The sequence below is a fragment of the Artemia sp. Qi Xiang Cuo genome, chromosome 18, assembly GCF_049724085.1.
Source record: "Artemia sp. Qi Xiang Cuo chromosome 18, ASM4972408v1, whole genome shotgun sequence".
NCBI lineage: Eukaryota > Metazoa > Arthropoda > Branchiopoda > Anostraca > Artemiidae > Artemia > Artemia sp. Qi Xiang Cuo.
The window spans coordinates 3823188-3848168 of record NC_142811.1 but is presented as its reverse complement, the minus strand read 5'-3'; the positions used below and the strand labels follow the sequence as shown (position 1 = coordinate 3848168).

At 31.5% G+C, this 24981-nt stretch overlaps 1 protein-coding gene across 3 annotated transcripts in view; it reads right to left on the bottom strand.

Moving 5' to 3' along the window:
* The window catches only part of LOC148941131 (uncharacterized), a 169471-nt gene that overhangs the window by 25929 nt on the left and 118561 nt on the right, over positions 1 to 24981 (bottom strand). For all 3 annotated transcript variants that reach the window (XR_016143251.1, XM_089103991.1, XM_089103992.1), the window contains one exon: positions 1985 to 2371. Coding sequence is in view for 2 of the 3 variants with exons in the window: in XM_089103991.1 (XP_088960117.1) it covers positions 1985 to 2299 (315 nt within the window). In the remaining variant the exon portion in view is untranslated. The remainder of the gene's footprint in view (positions 1 to 1984; positions 2372 to 24981) is intronic.

Genomic DNA, 24981 nt, shown 5'->3' with positions numbered 1-24981 from the left:
AAATCTATGAAATAATCTCCACTGGAATAAATTTGAAAATAAATGTTTTCAGAGAGCGGTTGTTGCGGACAAAATTGTCCAAACTAACCCTGCTTTACACTCACATTAAAGTTTTCTGCATTGAAAAGATTTAGAGATGAGTTGACTGAAGGGTGAGATTCTTTATGTGGTAGATAAGCCATTTCTAGGAAAAGAAATCCTTTTGCGATCTAATAATTTTTACTTTTGGTTTCTTTTCTTCTTTGACAAGAGCGATGTTTTACGCTTCCGGCCTGAGTTGAGACTGATGAGTGATGAGATGTTTCTCGCCCTTTTTAAAACTTTTCCGCTTTGACATAATTTCAATCGTTTGCCGAGGGATCGCAGACTGGACCTGAGATTTTGTGAAACACTTTCTTTAAAATCCTCCCCAGAGCTCCAATCGTATAGTGTGGAAGACGCAAAATCTGCGGCAACAGGTGCAATATATTTTTTAGCCAGGGGTACTGCAGGGCAAAAAAACCTAGCAAAACAATTTCCGAGGCCGTAACCGGACATTGACGAAAGACCCCGGTAAGAGTACATTCCATAACCCAAGTGTCGTGGTCCAAGAATAGCAACGTAGTAATAAATATCAGGACAAACATACTGCGTCATTGTCGCCTCAGAGAAAACGAGTTATATTACAAATATAGTCTTTTCCAGTTCTTACAGCATTGAAAACAAAAATAAAATTAGAGTGAAATTAATTCTTGAACTGATGGATCTTTCAACCACTAATATCATTATATATCAAATATTCAATTTGATGTTGTTTATGCTTTCCAAGACTGTTCAAGACGCATATAGCTTTCAGTAAAGTGCCAGTGACCCATTAGGTTTTAGACTTTTACAGTGAGAGAAGGATGCGATACCCAAACTCTTGTTCGTGGTGATTTTTGTTCGTTTCAAGCTTGATTTGGCCTTGATCAAGTTTGACTTGGGCAAGCTTAACAGGGCTGTGGGGGGGGGGGGGGGGTGTTGTCATCCTCAAAGACCTAAATTCCAAAGTTTTCAACCACGTTGAAAAAAATAGCTATCTCAAAATTTTGACTGGATGTGTTATGGGAAAAGGTGGGCGTGAAAGGGGGATTAGTTGCCCTCCAATCACTTTCGACTGTTAAAAAGGGCACTAGCCCTTTGAATTTACAATTGAATGAGCCCTTTTTTAAGTTTCTACGACAAAGCTTTCTATAAAAATTTTATATACCCCCAGGGCATATCTTACAACCCTTGTCCTGAGGGTTGTGGGGGAGTGTCCTCCTCAAAAACATAATTTCTATTTGGAAATCAACTACGCTGAAGAAAATGGCTAGCTCAAAATTTTTATTGGATGTGTTTGGGGAAATGGTGGGCGTGGAAGGGGTGTTCGTTGCCTTCCAATCACTTTTGACAATTAAAAAGTCCACCAGAACTCTCGATATCCAATCGAATTTCCCCTTTGAATTCGATTTCCCCTTTGAAGTTCTTACGACGACCCCTTCCATATGAAGTGTCTCTGGGAAAAAAAAATAATAATAAATAAATAAATGATAAAACATTGGAGCCGTACGGCTTTTACTATAGGCAAAGCTATAGCGTTGTCTCTGATTTATTTCTTACGAGCATGGGGGTTTTCCCTAGAAATTATCGACAGGGGTCCTATAGTAAACTAAAAGGAATGCGTTACTTTTTGAATATGGGAGATAGCATTAATGTTCTAATAGTCTGAGAAATTCATCTCACGTAAAAATTTAGTTTTTAGCGTTAAATAATGGCGAAAAGTCCCTCAAAGCCTTTATTAGGCTGAAAGGAATGCCTTATTTTAGCTATTACTCTCTTATGAGCGAGGGGCTTCTCAACCCCCTCAAATCTATCGGCAGGGCCCCTATAGTAGACTAAAAAAAATATACATTAGCTAGAAAAACTGTAAATTTTGCCAAGAATAAATAAGATTTATGAAAGAATATAAAAAATTTTTACTTACTATTGGACTGTCAACTTTGCCATGGGGCTCGGGAGGCCCAAAAAAGATGGGAAGTTCATCTTCACATTGCGCAGGCGGCACAGCTCTCGAAGGCCCTGCAGCTTGACTGTAATGGGGCTTGGGGGCTGAAAGAAACACATCCTGTCCGTGTAAAGCGGAGGCATTTTCCTCATGCTGGAGGGCTGAAGGGGGCTCATTCTCGCCTTGTATGGAGGGCTTTGGTCTTGAAGGCCCGTCATTCTTGCCATAGACGAAGACTGTTGGTCTTGAAGGGCACGAAAATCTTGAGGTGGGCGCGTTCTCATCACATTGCATGCTTGATGAAGGTCCCACATCGCATACCCGTTATTTCTTTCGGGGAGGAAGCTCTTCCTGGCTGGGTTTTTCCTCAAATAAAGATTAAATTTAATCTTTTATATGACTTGAGCATTAAAATCATAGTTTCCCGTTAACTTCATCTCTAATAAATAATTTCCTTTGTCCTCATACCACTCGGAAGTGCTTAATATTATAGGGAGTTCTCGGGAGTGCTATATCATTGTCTAGTATTTAAGCTTAGATATGCTTCTCACGAAGAAGAGATTAGGAGCATTGACTTGACACGATACATTTTCTTTGAAAAAAGCCTAAAAAACAGCGTGATTTAGATTACATAGGATTGGCTCTTTACTGTAATTAATTAAAAAAACTTTTTCGACAAAATAAGTTCTTAAAAAAAAGTAAAGAACTCCATTAAACCAAAATGAACAAAAATAGAATCAAATAATCCAACAAAGACTACCATAAATCAGTATCAATAAATAAATGAAACCCAAATAAACAGAAATTATAATAAATAAGAGTCAAACTATAAACCAGCAGAAACTAACATTAGTATGGTTCTAAACCCCAAGCTTTCTAAAAGCCAGAATATAATTTGCACTTTACTGAAAATAAATCGAATGAATTTACTGAAAAAATCTGTATGGTCAGTATAATTTACATATGCTGATATTTATTCCTTAAAGCCTTAATTAATTTTTGATTTCTTAAAGTTAGAAAAGTGAAAAAATTAAAAAGAATTTTTCAGTAAAGTACAAATTATATTCTGGCTTTTAGAAAGCTTGGGGTTTAGACCCCTACTCATATTAATTTCTGCTCGTTTTATGTTTGACTCTTATTTATTCTAATTTCTGTTCGTTTTGGGTTTCATTTATTTATTGATACTGATTTATGGTAGTTGTATTCTTGGTAGATCATTTGCTTCTATTTTTGTTCATTTTGGTTTAATGAAGTTCTTTACTTTTATCTAAAAACTTAATTTGTTGAAAAAGATATTTAATTAATTTCTGTTCGTTTTATATTGACATAATCTTTTTCAGGGAGAAAGCTCTTCTAAAGTTAAACAACCATCCATTTCATAAAAACCTTAAATACCCCCTGGCCCTAGCTTACAACCCTTCCCCCTAATCTCTGGAGATTGTTTCAACCCCAAAGGCCTTGTTATATGATATTTAAACTATTTTGAATAGAATAGCTATCTCAAAATTTTGTGTAGATAATCACACAATACTATGTGTAGATAATTTTATTAAGAAATTTGGAAGTTTTCTAGTGGCAAATTTAGATTAGTTTAGATTAGTGGCAAAACAGATTTGGAAGTTTCTGTAATTATGTATTTAGTAAGGTTGTGCAATTAGTTATCTTTTTTTTTTAATTCAGAGGGGAGTTTTTTGAACAAGTAAATGGTTTACCCATGGGTCCCCCTTATCTCCTTTATTAGATAATATTTTTGTGGAGAATATTGAAACAATTACGTTAGATCCATGCTTTTTAAAACAAATTTTTTGGGGCCGGTATATGGATGACATAATTTTAGTATGGGATTATGGGAGGAGGAATTAAAAGGATTTTTGGAACATCTTAATTGTTTGGGGGGATTTAAAGTTTACTGTTGATTTAGAAGAGAATGGGAAACTTCCTTTTCTTGATGTTTTTCTTTTAAAAAATGAAAATTGTCTGGATTTTAAAATTCACAGAAAACCGACAAATAACAATAGATTTTTGTCTCATAGTTCCGGTACGGCTCGCCAAGTAAAAATTGGATTGATCATTTCTTTAACTGACCGGATCTTCAGTATTTGCTCTCCAAAATTTGTTGAGGAGGAGTTGTCTTTTCTAAGAAAAATACTAATAAGCAATATATATCCATAGTGGTTAATTAACCAGACTTTTTTAAAAAGAGTAAAAAGATTCCTAGAGATTTCTAAGGAAGTCTTGGAAACAACTCGGGAGAAGGATGTTTTTTGTTCCTTACCATATGTAGGCTACCCGGGCTAAGTGAAAAACTTGAAAGAATTTTACAGATAATGGTCTGAAGGTAGCTTCAAAGAGTAATAATACTTTGGGTAGTTTTCTAAATTCTGGGAAGGACCTAACTTCATTGGGGCAACAAAGTGGGGTCTATCAGACCCCATATACTTGCGGAAGCTCATATGTGGGACGTACTTACCAGAATTTGGAAATGAGATTGTTAGAGCATAAAGATTCTATTTCTTCGGCTTCAAAGCAAGATTCTAAGTCTGAAGATTTTACTTCAGCCCTTTCAGAACATATTTTCAATTTTCCAGAGTCTTCTAAATTTCTAATAAAAGGAGCCCTTTTTGAAGCTTCTACGACAGAACTTTCTGTAAAAACCCTATATACCCCAAGGGCATAACTTATAACCCTTGTCCTGAGGGCATTGAAGGGAGGACTGTCATCCTCAAAGACATAATTTTCAGACCTTTCATCTACGTTAAACAAAATGGCCATTTCAAAATGTTGATCGGAAATGCTTGGGGAGATGATGGGCGTGGGGGAGGGGTATTCTTCCTCCGAATGCTTTTGACTATTAAAAAGGGCAATGGCCCTTTCAATTTCCAATTGAATGAGCCCTTTTTAATTTTTTTGCGACAACACTTTCTATAAAAACATGTTATGCCTCCAGGGCATAAGTCACAAACATAGCCCTGGAAGCTGTGGGGGATTTTTCATCCTCAAAGACCTAATTTCCAGAACTTTCAACTACGTTCAACAAACTGGCTATCTCAAAATTTTGATTGGATGTTTATGGGGAAATGGTGGGCGTGAGAGGTGGATTAGTTACCCTCCAATCACTTTCGACTATTAAAAAGGGCACTAGCCCCTCTCAATTTCCAATTGAGGAAGCCCCTTTTTAATTTTCTACGACAACGCTATCTATACAAAACTAATATGCCCCCAGGGCATAACTTACAACCTTTGCCCTGGGGGCTCTGGGGGGTTTGTCATCCTCAAATACATAATTTCCTGAACTTTCAACTACGTGGGAAAAAATGGCCATCTCAAAGTTTTGATTCTATGTGTTTGGGAAAATTGTGAGCGAGATCACCAATCATTCATTGATCACCCTTCAATCATTTTCAACTATTAAAAAGGGCACTAGCCATTTCGCTTTCTGTAAAAACCGGCACTAACGCTTTCTGTAAAAACCTTATATATCCCCAGGTCATAATTTACAACCCTTCCCCTGAGGGCTGTGGGGGGGGGGGGAGGCTGTTATCTTCAAAGACCTAATTTCCACAACTTTCAACTACGTTGAACAAAATGGCTATCTAAAAATTTTAATTGGATGTGATTGGAGAAAAGATGGGCGTGTGAGGGGGGTTAGTGGCCCTCCAGTCACTTTCAACTATTAAAAATGGCACTAGGCCTTTGGATTTCCAATCCAATGAGCCCTTTTTCAAGTTTCTACGACAAAGCTTTCAATATAAACCTTATATGCTCCCGGGGCATAACTTACAACCTGTGCCCTGGGAGCTCGGGGGAGGGGGGGGGGGGTGTCATCCTCAAATACATAATCTCTAGAGCTTTCAGCTACGTTGAACACAATGGCTATCTATAAAATTTGATTGGATATGTTTGGGGAAATGGTGGGCGTGAGTGGGGGCTAGTTGCAATCCATTCACTTCGACCATTAAAAAGGGCACTAGCCCTTTTAATTTCAAATGAAATGAGCCCTTTTTGAAGTTTCTATGACAAAACTTTCAATAGGAACCTTTCATACTCACATGGCTAAACTTACAACCCTTGCTTTGAGGGCTCTGAGGGGGTTATCATCCTCAAAGACCTAATTTCCAGAACTTTCAACTTCGTTGAACAAAATGGATATGCCTAAATTTTGATTGGATGTGTTTGGGGAAATGATAGGCGTGAGAGAGGGGCTAATTGCGCTTCAATCACTTTGGACTATTAAAAAGGCCACTAGCCTTTTCAATTTCCGATTGAATTAGCCCTTTTTGAAATTTCCATAACATCGCTTTCTATAAAAACCTTGTATGTCCCCAGGGCATAACTGACAACCCTTTCCCTGAGGGCTAGGGGGGGCAATTTGTCATTCTCAAAGATGCAACAATCCTAAAATGCTTTATTTTTTTTTTCAAAAAGTGTCCTTAATCGGTTTGCTTCTACTGTACGAAAACCCCTAAAAAAAATTTGTATTTTCAGTAAAGCGCTAGTCTCCTATAATCATACAAACATAGGGAAATATTATCAATTGGCTTATTTGCAATAGTTTCATCGATCTATATTAAATAGACTGTGAAGCAGTAATTTTGTTCATTTAAAGTTTCAAATTCGCTCTTTACTTCCCTTAGAAAAACTTTTTTTTTAATTAATTAGCTAATAAGATGAGAAAACCTTATAGCATTATTCCAGCAGAGGCTTAAAAGTAGTCAAATTCGAAAGCAGGGCAATTAAAAACGGTTGAACTAAGAAGAAAAAATACTGTCCGATTTTTCCGCATTAAAAACTGTGGTTGAATTCAGTTTTTTTTTGTGATGTATTTTCGTATGTCAATCAAACTATTTTTTAAACTTATTTCAGAAAGGTAATCAAAAATCCCGCTTTTTTACCCGTTGTTGTATTTACTCACTGATACTATGTAAAATTTTGAGCCAGTAAAAACACGAATTTTTTTTGTCCCAACATTTTCCCAAGTAAATTCTCTGTTTCTCCTTGGCCAAACTATCATTATTGATATGCTTTTCGTCTTAAAAATAAAAATTGGATATATTTTTCGTTTTAAGGAAACCATCAATAATAGCAGCCCCCTCCCCCGGCATTAAAGAAACATATTCCTGTGTTTTGTCTTGATTTGGATTTATATTCATTTTTCAATTCCTTGCTAGAATGCTAAGGTATCGAACCCTAGGTCATTGTCTAGGCTAACAGAATCATTTTTCATTCACTAGGCTTAATCCTAATTAGCCGGTTTTCAACCACATGCGTTTATTTCCTTGAGAGTTCCTTGTCCTTTTACAAAATCAAGTAGGCATAAAATCACTTGAAGGTTAAATAAGCAAACAAAGCAGTCGTGAGGAAGAATTAAATAAACATTTCAAAATGTTTATAGACTGTTAGAAACATTGACCGTAAATGATTTTAAGGGGTTCGGGGTCAGGACCCCTCATATTGAGACATTTTGAAAAATATTATACTCAGACTTGCCCCTTCTTAGAGGGGAGATTCGCCCTACAAGGGTCTCCAATAAAATAAAGAACACCTTTTTAGAAGCCACCTAGATCTAGATCCAAAGGGTTTTTAGAAGAGAGGAACGTTATTCAAGACAGGACACGAATTTAAAAAAACATGTAACAAGAATTTATTGGTGCCACAGTATCATAATTGGCCTTACCCCTTTTCGCGGTTGCAGCGGTAGCTAGAACGAATAATAGAAGGATAAAGATAAAAATAGAAGATAAATAGAACAAAATAGAAGATAAAGAATGAACAGCGACCCATAGTAGCCAAAAATTAAAAAAAAACAAAAAACTACCTTATGAGAAAAACTTGCCATTTGTAGTTTATTCAGGAGTGATATCTGTATTTTCAATTAGTCTTAATGGTGCAATGTTATCTTGAAAAACAATTTATGGGAATTTCTAAAAATACGCTGAAACAAGGCCGTATCCAGTGGAGTTAAGGTGTTTGACTCCCCCGTCCCTCCCCGAAATGTTTGTCCAACTCTTAAAAACGTAACAAAATGAATATAAACAAGTTGTTGATGTGTTTCTTAAAGTTTTTTTGTAAACCCCCCGAAAAAAATTCTTTTGTAACCCCCCCCCCCCCCCCTCTGAAAAAAAATCCTGGAAACGAACCCGGGCTGAAACCTCTCCAAAATGTCGTCAGATCTAAAAGAAAAGTGCACTATTGGAAACGCCATTGCCAAAAACCCATGCAAGAAACTTACAGTCCTCCACCTTGAACAACAAGGAAAATCACTGTTTTGCATGAGCAACATTGATGTGCCCTATTTTTTTTTTATTTTTTTTTTGCTTCCGTGTTTTTTCTTCTTCTTCTTCGCCACTAGTTAGAGGAAAAATTTACCCTTGAATAAACTGTGCACTAATTCGCATGCAGGCAGCACAATAATCACCTCTTGAAGACCAGATGCAGACGTGAAGACGCAGGATCAGACGAGATGTACGTACCCTCTAAAGGGGGTACGAGCCTTAAGGCCCCTCTCTCGCCTGTAATGTTAACATGACTGCACTGAATATTATAATACCTTATTAGGAGCAGTGAAGTAACTAGGGGGAAGGGGGACGACTATCCTCATGCCTATCTTTGAGGGGTACCAAACAGGATTTTGTTTCATTATTGTGTTGTAGTGATAGTTGTGGATGGGAGCAAAACCGAGATTGTACCGGGGCACAGAAAACCTAGCTTTACATCTGGTTAGGAGTAACGCTGACTGATTATAAAACAACTTCACGTGTCATAAGCTCTATAAAAAACTTTACGTTATTTAAGCTTATTTTCCGTTATGAATTAGTCAATATAGTAGCAACAAATTAAAGTTTCTGGATGGTAATAAATAAATTTTGAAAATAAACAAATACACTTTTCCTAGAAAGCCTTTAACGCTGGATCAGGGCTTGAATCTCTATCTCCATTCCACGTTTGTAATTTTTAAATAGATTGCATGTGAGGATTATGATAATTTTAGACGGTGATTATGATGGTTTTATGGGTTTACACGCTAGCCTAGTATGAAAAACTTGCTTTAGTGTGAAAGGTTATACTTAACGCAACCTAAGTATTTAGCAGAGAAAGTTGCGTAAGTTTGAAAGCCTCAGAAAACCCATCAAACAATGAGAAATTACTTACTTAACTCCAACAAGAATTTCTGAATTTTTACAGTCCTAGAAACATGAAACATAATTATTATTAATTCTTATCCATGGAGCCGGGTGAAAACGACCATATTTGATGCCAGGAGCAAAACCTCTTTTATATATAAATCATCATATATTTATGAAGTTTGAATTTAAAGAGGAAATGCTTCCAAATAAGTTCTTTGAAAATTTTCCAAATGCCCCCCCCCTCTCCCTGTCGAATTCCTTTTATTTTTCTGTGCCGGCACAGACACGGATTTTTTGGGGGGAGGGGCTGATTTGAAAGAAGTACCAAAAATAGCCAAGTTACATAGAAGTTTAAAATATTTCTAGGAAAAATTGTAAAAATATCAATATTTTGGAGGGGCGTTTTCCCAATGAACACCCTCCTTCAAACATGCCGGCCAGCGACGTTAAAATATTTCCATTAAATTAGAGAATGGATTTTTGGGATCAACTCCAGATCTGGTGCCAACCTATTTCAAAGAGAGAAACATTACTCAAGAAAAAAGACAGATTTTAAAAACGTTGCAAAAAAGCATTTAATAAATAAAATACAATTTGACCTGGACGTGACAGATTGAAAGTCGCGAATTTTTCGCAATTCATAAACCTTGTGGACAGTTATAACACAGCTGTATTTGATGGTACCTGATTTGACAGTAGATAAAGGTAAGGTAAAAATGTAAATAAATTTAGGTTAGGAGCATCTAAATGACGAAAATCATGATATATTCATTGGAGGGGAAAACAAAGCTCTTAAATGTTTCCCGAATCTATAATTTTGAGGTATATTTATAAAAATAAGTGAAACTTGTTTAAAATGATTCTTCTTCGTCTTTCGCTTTCTTACAAGCGACATTACTACCGCTAATAGCAACCCAATGCAGCAGAATTTAGCAAAATGCTACTAGCAACCCAATGCAGCAGAATTTAGCAAAATGCTACTAGCAACCCAATGCAGCAGAATTTAGCAAAATGCTACTAGCAATCCAATGCAGCAGAATTTAGCAAAATGCTACAAAACCCAAGACAGCAGATGACAAAAAATGCAAATGAATATAAGTTATTAAAAAAATATAAATGTTTTACTTTTATAACTTTAATAAATCAAATAATATTAACATTTTGATTACTAAATATGAGTATATGTATATTAAACTGGCAATGCACATTCATTTCTTTTTTTTTCAGTAAAGTGCAAATTATGTTCTGGCCTTGGAAAGGCATATGGGGTTTAAGCCCTACTCATCTTGGTTTCTTCCCGTTTTAAGTTTGACTCGGTTATTTATTGTAATTTCTATTTGTTTAGGGTTTTTTTTATTTATCGATGCTGATTTGTGGTAGTTTCACGCTTGGTAGATTATTTGATTTTATATTTGCTCATTTTTGGCTTAATGGGGTTCTTTACTTTTCTTTGGAAAACGTATTTTGTGGAAAAAGTTTTTTTTAGGTAATTTCTGTTCGTTTTATATTGACACAGCCTTTTCAGGGAAAAAGAAAATAATAGTTTAAATCTTTTCGTTTAATTAAGACTTTATAGTTTGGCCTGCTATTTGTATGCTGGAGAAAATTTTTCAGCAATTTTTAACAACGTACACCCTATTAAAAATCTGGAAACAAATAGAAGTGTTTAATTTAGTTTCATACCTCCTCTTGTTCACATGAAACAGAAAACTTGATACCATTCCTTGATACCTTGATACCTCTGTTCACATGATACCATTCCCAAAAAAATCTATTTACGTTCTTTCATAGCATGGATATATTTACGCTATTTTGATTTGGTTAAATTTTAAGAGCAGAAGTAGCCCCGACAGTTTGAACATAATGCCCTGAGTCGTTCTTGGGAAACTGCTGAGATGCCTTATTGGGAATTAGCATTAACACAGTGCATTTTGATTTAATCTTAAGGCAACATTTAGTTTTTAAACATAATGGGCAAATGGGAGGGTGGGTATGGGAGGGGGATTAGTTGCCCTCTAATCACTTTTAACTATTAAAAAGGGCATTAGCCTTTTCTATTTTCAATCGAATGAGCCCTTTTCGAAGTTCCTAGGACAACTCCTTCGATACGAAGTGCCCTGATCTAAACAACAACAACAACAACAAAATAAATAATACATTATACCCACATCGATCTTTACAATAAAAATGCCAAGCCTTCCAATCACTTTCGACTATTAAAAAGGGCACTAGCCCTTTCAATTTCCGATCGAATGAGCCCTTTTTTAGTTTCTAAGTTAACGATTTCTATAAACACCTCATAAGCCCATAGGCATAAATTACAACCCTTGCCCTGAAGGCTGTGACGGGGTTGTCATCCTCAAAGACCTAATTTCCAGAACTTTCAACTACGTTGAATAAAATGGATATCTTAACTTGAGGGTAGTAGAGAGGGGTCTTATACTCCGACGATTACCACGTGGTTTATGGTTTTCTCAGTGAGAATGAAAAAACAGGAATTTTATCACTTGAAAAACCATGAATTTTGTCACATTTATGGTTGTTTTCATGGATGGATATGTGTGTTGTTCGATTTATTTGATGTTTTTCTCGGATGTCAACATCAAATTATGGATGTTTTATGGTTTTTGTCAGTGAGAATTTGAAAAACATGAATTTTCTCACATTTATGTCTGTTTTCATGGATGTTTAATGGTTTTTGTCAGTGAGAATTTGAAAAACAGGGACTTTGTCACATTTATGGATGTCAACAGCAATTCATGTCTGTTATATGGTTTTCTCACTGAGAATGGAAAAACAGGAATTTGCCAAATGTTATGACTTTCCCGGAAACAGTTAGATCACGTGCTTCCTTCTCAGCCAATCAACGAGTCGGATACATCCCCCTTCTCAGCCTAACTCTGATTTAAGTTATCACAGAGTTAATAAATTACTTTTTGTTTTACCGTTCTACGAAAAAATTGTTCGAATATGTTAGTTTAATCTATGGACTATAATAATTTTAACAATTTATCTAAAACAACAAGACTTTTTTTGTACTTCGGAATATACTTAGATAAAAGATATAATTAAAAGTTAAATTATGAGTTGTCCATCATTAAATACACTACTCGAATAAAAAAAAAAAATTAAAAACCAATTTACTAGTTACAATAAATAGTCAAATATTTACCAAGTTACTTCGACTACACTATTCATATAATGTATACACAAAATTTCAAACAATTATCACTGATATTAACGTAGCCTACAATATTACTTAGCATAGTAATAAAATTATAAAGATTCACTATTTTTATATCGAGATTAAAAATTAACAGTTATAAAAATATTTTATAATTCGATGGCCGCCTCGCCTACACCTGGTACCATGTCGACAAAAAAACATATTGACATACAAACCTTGATTTTTTTTTCTTTTTTTATAAAAATGTAAAACTTTTTTATGTTTGGATTTTTATGGTCTTAATCTAATTGTGAGATTTTTTTGACAGCCAACTGGTGAGTTAATACAAATAATGTAACATATTCGTTATAATAAATACAGAAAAATAAGACTTCAAATTTATGACCTAATTATGAGTAGAGTTATATATACTATAAAATTTATTTCATAAAATATCTCAATAAATGATCTGTAATATATATTGTACTTAAGTTACATTATTTTATCATTTAAACCTATACTACCATAAAACTCAAATAAACACTTTAAACTGACAATAAATTAAACACCACAACAAACATCCTTAATACCCACAAGTAATTATGATATAGTTGTCTAGCCGATACAACGTAATCGTTTTTATGGTTTTTATACTATTAGTCCATTTAGACTTTTCAAAACGTTTCTGTGAATTTCGTGTGGTTTTGGTTTTCGCTTTGTAATCTAATGAAACGTACTATTTATTAGGTAAAAGAATAATTTACTACTAAAATATTAGAAAACTAAAGTATAAAGATGATTGAGATTGAGTTATCTATTATCAATTAAGATAACAAAAACTTTGAGTTTTTTACGTAAATTAACGTATATACATAGAATATTTAAAAAGTAATATTAGGTTTAGTATTTTTTAGATAACTTAAGAATAACTAATAAAAGTTTATACTTCGATTCATAATGGTCAATAAGTAACATTTATATAACAGAATGTTTAAGGTAAATATACGCACTTGTAGTGTTTTTTATAGAGTTTTAGTAGTAGCAACATATATACGTTATTTGGTATTCTATACATGTAAAAGTGTGTTAGTACATTTTAATAAGTTAAGTTACTTGTAAACGTTGCAGTTAATTAAAATAAACATAAGACGAATTTTGTTCCCAAAATTAATATAAGAAGATTTAAATAACGCAAAGTGACCCGAACTGTTAAAGGATTTCTATTCGTATATAATAAACATTTCCTATTCGTTACACCGCCTTTGAAATGATTTTATTATTATACTTCATGCTTACCGCTTCTTACTGATATCATACTGATTGGTTGGTACTTCGTTTTACGTATGAATAATAAACATATAAACAATGTTAGGTTGCGGCTTTGCAATATTTACAAGATATGACAACATTATAAATAGTTAATATAAATTATTATAACATTTTTATAATATTATTATTAATTGAGTATTATTTATAAAACACAATAAACAATATATTTATACTATTATAATTATTTAAAATATTATACATTTGATAGACAAAAAAAGTAGGAACTCTATACACATCACAGAAATAGATCAGTGATAAGTAAATGCCAAGAAAGAACATAATAACCTAACTTGCTTGATTATGACCTCACAAATAACAAACTAGCTGGAAATAACACCTTTATAAATTCTAATGTATGTGATATTTGTTAACATGGAAGACAACAAAATCGTAACTAAATATTATAATGTAAAATATATAGAATTACTTGATAGGTTACTAAATAAAGTATATTTATTTAATTTAATATAATATAGCATTGAAATTAAATTACTAAAAACCTCAAAATAAAAAACAAATAAGTTATTTAATACATCCTTATTTATCTACTTAGTCGAAAGTAAAAAAAAAATTAACAAAGTGACTTTGGGTTGTTTCTATCTAAAACATTTTGTTGTACTAACCAAATAAAAAAACTATTTTAAAGGATTCTATCAACAACATCTAAAAACACACACTAACTAAGACACAAACTTCTCACTCAGCTCCTCAAGCCCATCAGTCAAGCATTCCTTAGAACAAACCCCACCGAGGAACCAATGTCCATTATAAATGTAAGTCCATCATAAGCACACCCCTGAAGACTAACTTTGGTAAGTATAGACTTTTACGTGTTTCAACGGATGAATATTTTTCTTAATTTATATACCGAAAGTGACCCAGTAAACATAACCTGTCTCTACGGGCAGACTTGGTACGCAGAACTGCCCCAAAATGATCACACAGTCGCCTGTTTGATATACAGTGAGTCCGGAGGTTAAAAACCCCGATAACTAAGAAAATTATCTTTACCTCATATAGAACAACGACAACAGTTTTTTTGCGTTAATCACCCCTATTTCAGATATATCATTTCAACATTTCTTATCTGGTTAGTAATAGAGTTGTTTCTAGTTGTTAATTTTTAGATTAATCGAATAAGAAACTTTTTTTCAAAATTTTATAAAAACTATTTAATTTTAGCTAATAATAATCAAAGCGAAAAAGATAAACAATACATATATAAATATATACAACATGAACTATACTAGCTAACCTATTTCAATAGCGAAAGGACACAACCGTCCCACTTTTACTACCTTAGTACTCTACTACTAGAATTTTATTTTTATCAAACTTAAATTGATTTTGAATAAATCCTAATAATTCAATATTTCAACTACAGAGGTCAGAAAAGCTTGGATAGTACTTTTTATAACCTTACAGTTCAGGTCATCAGTAAATTACAACTTATAAATCTAGATTTAAATATATATAAGACAATATGATATAATAAATTTATAATACAGATTGTACTATATTCAGGCCATAAAATCCTTTATTCTCTTATATTATTTTTCATTGCCCTCAGGAGTGTTGTTCATTTTATTGTTTAACAATAATTTATTATGAATTACTTATAGACGAGTAATAATATAATATACTACCAAAAGTAATATCTATCAACCTAAAATAAATAAATATATACTTAATCAAGTTAGAAGATACTAAAAACATCTAAAAATAAAACGTTTGGTACGAGATGACGTCAAGTTAAATAACCACGATAGGCATTTTAAAATATTTATTGTATTAGCAATCATCCACATTGACGAGTATATAGACTTATACTAATTTAGCAAACCAGAATAAAAAGTTAAAATAAGATCGTTCAAACACAGAAGTATACTATGTAAATAAAAAATCTAAACTACTAGATTGTGTTATTCAAATTTATAATAAATACATCTAGAAAATATTCTATTTTATTGATCATTCAATTCTTTTTTTGAAAATAACCTAATACAGACTGTTTTATGTTTTAACCTCACGATACGCTCAAGTACAATTATTTGATGTAGTATGACCAAAAACTACCCTTTTTATAAACATAGTTATATAAACACAACCGTTCTTAAATCTGTATACCTGACATTTTTATTTCGAGACAAAACAACGTATTCATTCATGATGAAATCTCTAAATCGGAATCCAATCATTTGCGTTAAAATCAAATACATAATAATATCTCTTTAGAAATTATACCCGTATGATATAAAAATAGATATCGAATTCAAAGTATGGTGATTAAAAATACTCCGTCAGCCGTATCTACATTTGAAGATATAAATCTCACATTAAGTATCAACTATTTATTCAGAATATTAGAAACCATGCTAATCTTCTTCATAAAGTCACATCCTAAACAAGACCTGGCAGCGTCCTTTGTCCTCATTAGACAGCATAATTGTAGCGGGACCAACGACGAATTTAAAAAGATAATAAAGTCTATATCAACTAATTATAATATTGTATTTTTATGACCTCTAGCTTCAACGTCCATATCTCCATAAGTTTTCTATATTAAATACTTATCTCTCCATAAAACTACCGCTGAATTATATAAGGTGTTTTTAATTGTAGGACCGTTCACAATTTTATATATACGATTGTCACACGACATTTTCGAAAGTGGGACCCCTTCACCCCAACGTAGATTATTATATAATTCGGTATAACATGAATTTACAGATAAACTCTGGACCGAGTTAATAGGCCAAATATTAGTAAGCGCACCGTAAGTAGAAAATATCTACACATTTAAGGCTAGTATAGAATATTTTTTTTGTTTCATTTTTTTTCTTTTTTTAGAAAAACTATGCCTTAGTTTTACTTTTTTGTTTATTTAAATTCCAAAACTAATAACAAAGAAATCTATAAGGGAATTAAGATAGTAATCATAAAAAAAACTAACAATACTCCACTCGTATAATAAAAGAAGTCTCTCAATCTTATAACGGGTACAATTTTAAAATATTAACTGGATGATAAAAATGTTCAGTGAAAGGGGTGCTTGTTTATTGTATGATTTTTCACAGAGGTTTCATTTTTTTAATTTATATCACAATATAATTAATAAATGACTAGATAAAGGTGGATGTTTTTTACAGTAAAAAGTGAATACTAAATTAATTAAAGGCAGCGCTGCAATAAAAAAAGGAGGACAAAGCCTCTGTATTTAAATAGTCTTATAATAAAGTATGTATACAAGGAACAGGATAATTTTTGTGAAACTAAGAGAGACTTACTAAGTAATGATCTGCCAACTAAAAGACTAATAATATTATTTATTTTTAAATAATAAAAATTTACAATATTTATTATATTATTTAATGTAATAATTATTCTTAAAAATAAATTTATTCTTTTTTTTTTTTTACATTATATATAAAAAAAACAAACAAACAAACTTAAAACTATCCACTACCTATATAAAACGACTTGTGTATGTCGTCATAAAATATAGTGTAACATACGAATAACAACGAATTTGGCTTTAATTAGTGTTTTTTTGTGTTTTTTATATTTTTTATTAATTAACTTTTATATAAATTAATATTTTATATAGGTTTATACAAATTTATAAATATTAAATTCGCTTTTATTTTTTTTTAATCTTGAATACTACAACCAATATTTGATCATACATATTTTAAAAATGCAATTCATTCATAACGATAAGTTTTCTCCAGTAGATAAGTTCAATTTTCCAACATAAAGACACCTGACAAATCATAGACACATTCAAATTAATAAAATTTCAATTACAACACTACTTTATTCTAAAGATTATTCGTCTCAGGAAATATAATCTAATTAGAATTTTTTTGTTACGTTTTACTTTTTTTTTAGATTTACCTAAAAAAAAACATCTTTTTAATTTTATATTTTAAATAGTTTTATGCCTACCATACTCAACCGAGATATGCATTAATTAGCTGGTTGGTTTCTGTGTTTTTTTATAAGCCGTTGCATTTTTTTGATCTTGTTATACACCAGTGCATAGATTTATTTAGAATCGGGGTGTACTAAAATGATATGAAAACACGGTCACGTCATATGCACCGCAATCATTTACAGTCAGACTGAGTAGAAGAACAGGGTCTGGTTGTAGACCATTACAATTACAATTGCAAGAGAGTCTTATTCACTCCTGTCATTTTAACTCGATAATTTAATCGAGTTATTTGATAATATTTCCAAACTAAAAAAATAAAAAAAACATTTTATGGTTGTCAAATCTTTTTGTGTTTTGTCATAAATTCAGACAGACTTTCAAGAATATATTATAAAAAACATTTAACTTTTCTTGTGCTTTGACAGATAGAGAGATCTTAATAATTAATTAAACTTGACTAATTAGAAATAAAAATAATTTGTCTTATGCGTTTATTTAGTAGTAACTTCTATTCATAGTGTTTTACAGTAAAGGTCCTGAAAATTATTGCACAACAGATCAGAAAACATTATAAATACACTCACCATAATTTCAATTAAATAATTTTAAAGATATTTTCATTTAATCGAGTACTAAATTAATTAGAACATTTTCAGAAACAGGATTAAAATCTAAGATGATCAAATAAAAGATAAGAGAAATAAGTCTAAAAAAAAGTTAGTAGATTGAATTTAGTGACTGTATTGATAAAATTGATTACACAGAATACTTATTAAAACTTATTAAGATGCAACACAGTTTATATTTAAAATATCATTTAGAACTGTTAACACATCTAAAATCACTCTTAATTTCTACCAGACTTTGCTTTGGAAGCCCCGTGTGGTGTCGAGAAAACATTCTAATTAGCCCAGTGTCAGTTATACTCTCAGCAGATTCTCAGACTTTCGAATGAAATTTTATCATAAAACAGTGTTAAGAAATATTTTGAAAGAGATCTGAAGACCTGTGTGTGTCTAACAAGTTTGTTGTGCACACTCAAATAACTCCCCCCTCCACGAAAAGACGCCTTCTGTACAAAGTAAGTAGTAGGACATACTAATTAAATGAATATTAAAGAAATTATAAGATAAAATATCAATAATAATCATTTTTTTTTTATTTATGTCTATAGGACAACTCCAGATAGAACAAAGTATATAGACAATACAACTAAAAAAATATTCAAAAAATATAAAAATTGAAAATCAATAATAATATTTAATTCTAATATCCTATAAATTACCATAAAATCACAATACAATAGAATATACCAATTCAACAAATATACCACTAAATTAAAGTGTTGAAAGTGTTGAAAGGTTTGAATTTTGTCCTAAATATACTTATAAAAGCACTGTTTTTGCCAATAATTTCCCAAACAAGTGATGATGACATTTTTAACAAATGACAATTCTGAAATATAATTATCATTTCACAAAAAAATTCTCATTAAAAAAAAATTACAATAATATACACTAGATCAAAGTTATACATATTTTACTATAACACTAATCTACTATCCATAATAACTATTATACATAATAAATGATTAAGAGTTTATATTTTAAATAACTTTCTTATTTATATTTATTATAAAATGTATTTTTTCATTTTTTCTTTTTCAATATTCATTATTAAATTAATAGAATATAAACCATTGCAACTTTACGTTATAATTTAATATTTTGAGAATATACTCAGAAAATATATTCTCTCTGTTCATCAGAAGATTGTTTGCTACAGATCTATTGTATGTCTGAAAGTCTATTTGACCCGTAAATACATACTCACGACAAACAAAATCGATTGGAAAATAACTAATAATAGAAATAATTAGTTATCTAATATACTACAATAGTTAACAAACTATTAAATAATTAGAATTATTAAAAGAAAACTTGTAACTGAAAATTCACAAAAAAACTTAGAGGTATCTAAAAAAAAAAAACACTTCATCTGATTATATTTAATTCATCTATTCCCGTTCAAAGTTATTCCAAAATTAAATTAGCCGTCATGGGGAATGGTACAATTGAGGGGGTGTGAGTTCACTTTCGCAATGGGAGCTGGTTATATAACGTGAGATTCCCGTGCGGTGGGGGTGGGCCGCGGGTCAGTGGTGTGACTCTGTAAACGGAGCCAGAGTCAACCCAGCTCGACCTGGGGCCCTAGTGACATCGGGTGACGCTCCTCAGGCAGTGTGTGCGAGAGCACAGGAGGGAGGACACCCAGCCCCCCAGGGCACGTCCTGGCTGACGGCCACGAACCGGAGATCGGCACAGATGGTTTTAACAATAATGGAAAAGTGCAGTCATACTTAATTAATTTTTTTTAATCAAGTCCATTTTGAGAGAATCATATTTAACAAACTATAATTTCTGATTAGTTATATAATAAACTCTTATAAAGTATAAATGTTAAGTAATAGTAGATTCACACAACTAATGGTAAAAAACTTTTACTGCCCACACCCGACATCATTAAACCCCCATAATGCACCCCCTCGTCCCCCAAAAATAATTATACCGCGTACATAGATATATACGTCCATTTATTTAGAATGGTAATTAATCTTTTTACACATCCAGTGGGGGGGGGGGGCCCGATACTTGAAAATAACTAGGCCCCAACAAATAGCAGGCTCCCATAAAGTAAAAACAAAAACAACCCACATTCACTATACCTAACTTGTAAGACAATTTTTTTAAATTATTCACTTTTAAAAATACTAAAGCCTATTGGATGACAAGGACCGTTTTACACCCTCCTATGAAGACACAGATCAGTTAATATGTAAGACGTTACTAGTCTATAATTTGACTGTCATCAAAAGACCTATCTATATCCAAGTTTCTGTAACTTATTTTAATTATACAATACCTATTTATATATAATAGTTAGCCTCTGCACATCTCGAAGACTTTTCAGTCTCATTAACTCAAGATTTCAGGTATTAAAAATTAAAAATTGCAATTAATTTCATATTTAAAATGTTTATGATTATAATCTGTCCAGACCAACGATTTCTAATGAAAAGATGCATCAAAATCTAAAAACAACCAAACTTAGTTAGTCCATCTCATCTTGCAGAACATCAGATTTTTATTCTTACAGTAATGGTTTAGAAGTCAACCGAATGCATTTTTTTATTATAATAATTATCATTATTATATATAATATAATAAAATCTCTATAAAACAAACTTTAGGTGTAATTGTTTATTTTTAATATAATCTTATATCTTATTCCATTTAATTATCAATCAAGGAAACTCAAATAAATTTTCCAAATACACTAAACGCGACTAAGTTACGATTTTCTTTATAATATCGGATATTAAATACAAACGTGAGATTTTAGGTGTGCATTCGTACAGTATTATGAAATAATTTCACAGAGGAACATCACCAATCAAGAAAATTTTTTGCAACAAAGCAAATAAATTCTACATGTATGACACTTTCCGGTTAGGCAACAGCCAATCACGCTACAGTTGTGGGGTGAGGTGGGGGGGGGGTTAATGTTGGTTTCCTTTTTTATTGTTTACAAAAATATTATGACTTAAAAATACTACTTTATTTTAACCAACCCTTCTTCCTGACTACCCCGGGGAATTTACCCCCCCCCCTAACGTTAAAATATAGAGCCCAATTTTTTTTCTAAATTTTTCTTTTTTAATATTTCTTATTAATTTTTCATTATTTTTGCTCATCCTAAAAGGATTTATGGATTAGTTAATAAGCTGAAAAGTTCATAATTTGATTCAATCAAAATAGAATAAGATGTTATATTTGTATATTTTAACTTTACTAGCTTATTAGTTAAATAAAAAAAAGAAGATTATGTATTTTATACTATAATCTATGTGACACGGTCTATCTTTATAGTCCTTATATCTTGAGAAAGGAGGGTACAGACAATGTCATATCTTTACTAATCAAATATCTGTTGAATTATTCACGTATATACAGCAGTATTTTACTACATATAATATATTAAAACTTGTTAAGTACTTAAGAGTTTAGTTTGTATGAAAGCATATGAATAATTAAAACAAAATTTACATATTAATGAAATGCTCGAAATTTTTGATCTGACGTACACAATCGTGAAATTACGTAAATACATTATCTCTAATGCTATTTTTTTGGTCCCTATTCTACAATACCACACTCTTTACGCTTAAGTTCAAATTTTGTTCCAGTTCCTGAATAATGAACACTTACACACCCCATCCTAGCAGGACCAGACCGATCTTGTAGGAAAGCACAAAAAAAAACATGATATGAAATTGGTATGTTAATTCTATGAGTAGATCCATCTAATCACATTAATAATTAATTAACATATTTTTGATTTTTAGCGAATGTCTTATCTCGTTAATAATTCTTATGATATATCCCCAACTCTTCAGAGAAATGTTCTTGCCCACTTAACAAGTCAATACTGTACTGAAACACACCCTGACACCCCTATCCCCTCCCCCCCAACTACCATCAAAAATCCCCCCTGTAAACGTCTGTATATTTTCCAATAAACAATACAATATGTGAAAAAAGGTCAAAGTTCATAACTAGAAGATCTCCCCCCGGGGATTGTGAAGCATTTAGACCTCAACAACTAACGCTGGAGTTTAATTTTATTCCAGTATTACCAATAGATAACTAACACACTAGTTAGTTGTTGTCTCTGTTAAAAAATTTGAGTGGGATGCATCTGCACACTAAATTTTTTTTTTCAATTCACTATATAACTATTCATGTGCATTTATATTCCGGTGATTGGCATTATACATGACTATCATCTCAGCTTTGGGTCTGTTGTTAGATTTTCTGATAGTATTTATACGTGTCTAGAGGAAAAGTTTTCATCTAAAATGAACTACCCAATATTTTTCTGAAGTCAAACCCAGCTATTGTAGTAGAAGTTATTAAAAACTTTAAAACATTCAGTCAAAGTTTAAAAAAATAACAACGTATATCAATATATACACATAACTCGTACTAGTCAACTCAGTAAAAAAAATTATATGGATAAGGAGAAAAGTCTATCATTACGGAAATTGTTTATGAAAAATTATGTGACTTAAACTAGTAACATATAAAAAGAAAGATAACAACAAATTATTTGTATTAGACGTATAACTAAGATACTAAATAAAAACACACCAAGACTCTCCCAGCCTGGCCCGTTATAGCCCCGCTGGGTAGGTTTGCAAATACGTTCTAGTATAAGAAATAAAAAATGGAAAAGGTCCACGGTACTAACCAGTACAGTGTATAGTAAAAAGTACAAATTAATTTGTTATACAATGTCAAACCAATAATGTAACCAAAGAAATCACCTTAGATATATAAGTTTTATATTAAAAATATTAGTAGCCGATACGATATATTATCAGAATATATAGATATATATATCTTCTACAAAATTAATTTAAAATAATAGTATTCCAAATTGATCGATACAATTTTGAAGCAAAGTGGTTCTTTCAAGCGAACTAGGACATGTAGAAAATAGAATGAATAAGAATGTCTAGTATTAGAATAATATTTGTTAAGTTATAACGATTCATATACAATATGTAAGTAGGTTTAGTCCTTTTCATAGCGTTCAATTCATTAAATCATTATAATTAAAAAAATTTATACATAAACATAATTAAAGAGTACATAAACCCTCTAGCGATAAAAATAGAAAAAAAGTTTATTACACTAAAGTTTAAGATAAGTTTATCTTTCGGTGAAATTAACGATTATAATTAGTTTAATTTTTTATAACAACTTATAAGTATATAATTTAAGTAAATGAAAACGAGCATGAGACAATTTAAAGAACGATAGAATATCATGTATAGATAAGACATGGACCCTAACAGGTATACGGTTAATTTTTTAAAGAAGTGGAACATAATTATTTTGAATATTCTCCATGATATTCTCTTTATTTCTCGTAATGAATACCAATTAGATATTTAGAAGTATTTAGTGAAAAAATATATAACATAACATCAATACAATTTTAATAAAAACATACAATTAGATAATCATTGAAGAGTAGATGGCCACTATAAATAAGAGCGAAACCGTTCATTCCCTGATTCTTTCACATAGATTCTTCCTCGCAACAAACTTTAAGTTATCTCGTAACAAAAGACATCAGGATGTAACAAAGTTTACTACATAAATAACCCACATGCATTTTTCTCAGAAAAAATTTTATGACATGACTAACCTTAAATCTAAAAATCAGGTAAAAATATTGGTTGTTTTGAAAACAATGAATGATACTTTATCACGTTTTTCTGTCAGTAATATCATTAAAAGATATCGTTGATATAAAGTATCTACGAATTTATATATTCGTTTTTAATATTTAAAATAATAACTAATTTACTTATACAAAATGCATGACAACAAACAAGTGAGCCACCAGACACATAAGAGGAGGATCTAGTAATACTCTATATCAATACTTGAGCTTCGGGACTCAGCTCAACTGGATTATTTTGAAATTGAAACTCATGAGAGTCTCAGTTTTATATATAATATTCATAAGAGAGTCATTAGAACTTATTTTCAGTACCGTCCTAGACACTCTGGCCTAAGAGCTGATAATCAGTTTGATTAAATACCAAAAAATTATAAAAAGATTTAAAAACCTATTTTTAGAAAAAAAAAGTGTAGAGATATTTATATATTTATAATCAAATATACTAATGTTTATCCTATTAATACGCGCAGATACAGCGGAAACACGTCGTATTGTTAAAAAATGAACAAGCTAATTATTTAAGTAACAACATGACTAAATCTTCCTTACGGATATGCTTATTGTCCTACTTAAAGTGGTAATAGTAACCTGTCCACTCAGTGAATGCCGGGACATGGGAATAATGAAACACTTGAAAATTGACTCTGTTACTGTAATATGATGAAGTCGGCAAAACAAACTATGATTTGTCAACAGCGAAAATAATACAAACCCCACAAAATCTAAATCTCAGCCAATAGACTATCCAACTAGACATGCACACTGATTATAAAAATCTACATCTATAATATTATATTTGAACTCATATACTAAAAATATATCATTATATATCTATTGAACTATATAATCAAGCTTAGTATCTAAATACATTATATGATTATATAAACGTTTTACAAAAATTTAAAATTTATACCATTCAGCAATTACTAAACAGACGTCTTTTTACTATAAGATTCTATACTACTAAATTAAATCGACACACCCACCTCCCATCCCAAAAGTAGTTGTAAAACGGGTTTATTGTAATTGTGCACGTCGTTGTTCGGTTATTTTTATTTAGTCATATGGATGTGACGATAATTTTGATTTTATTTGATAGTTGAGA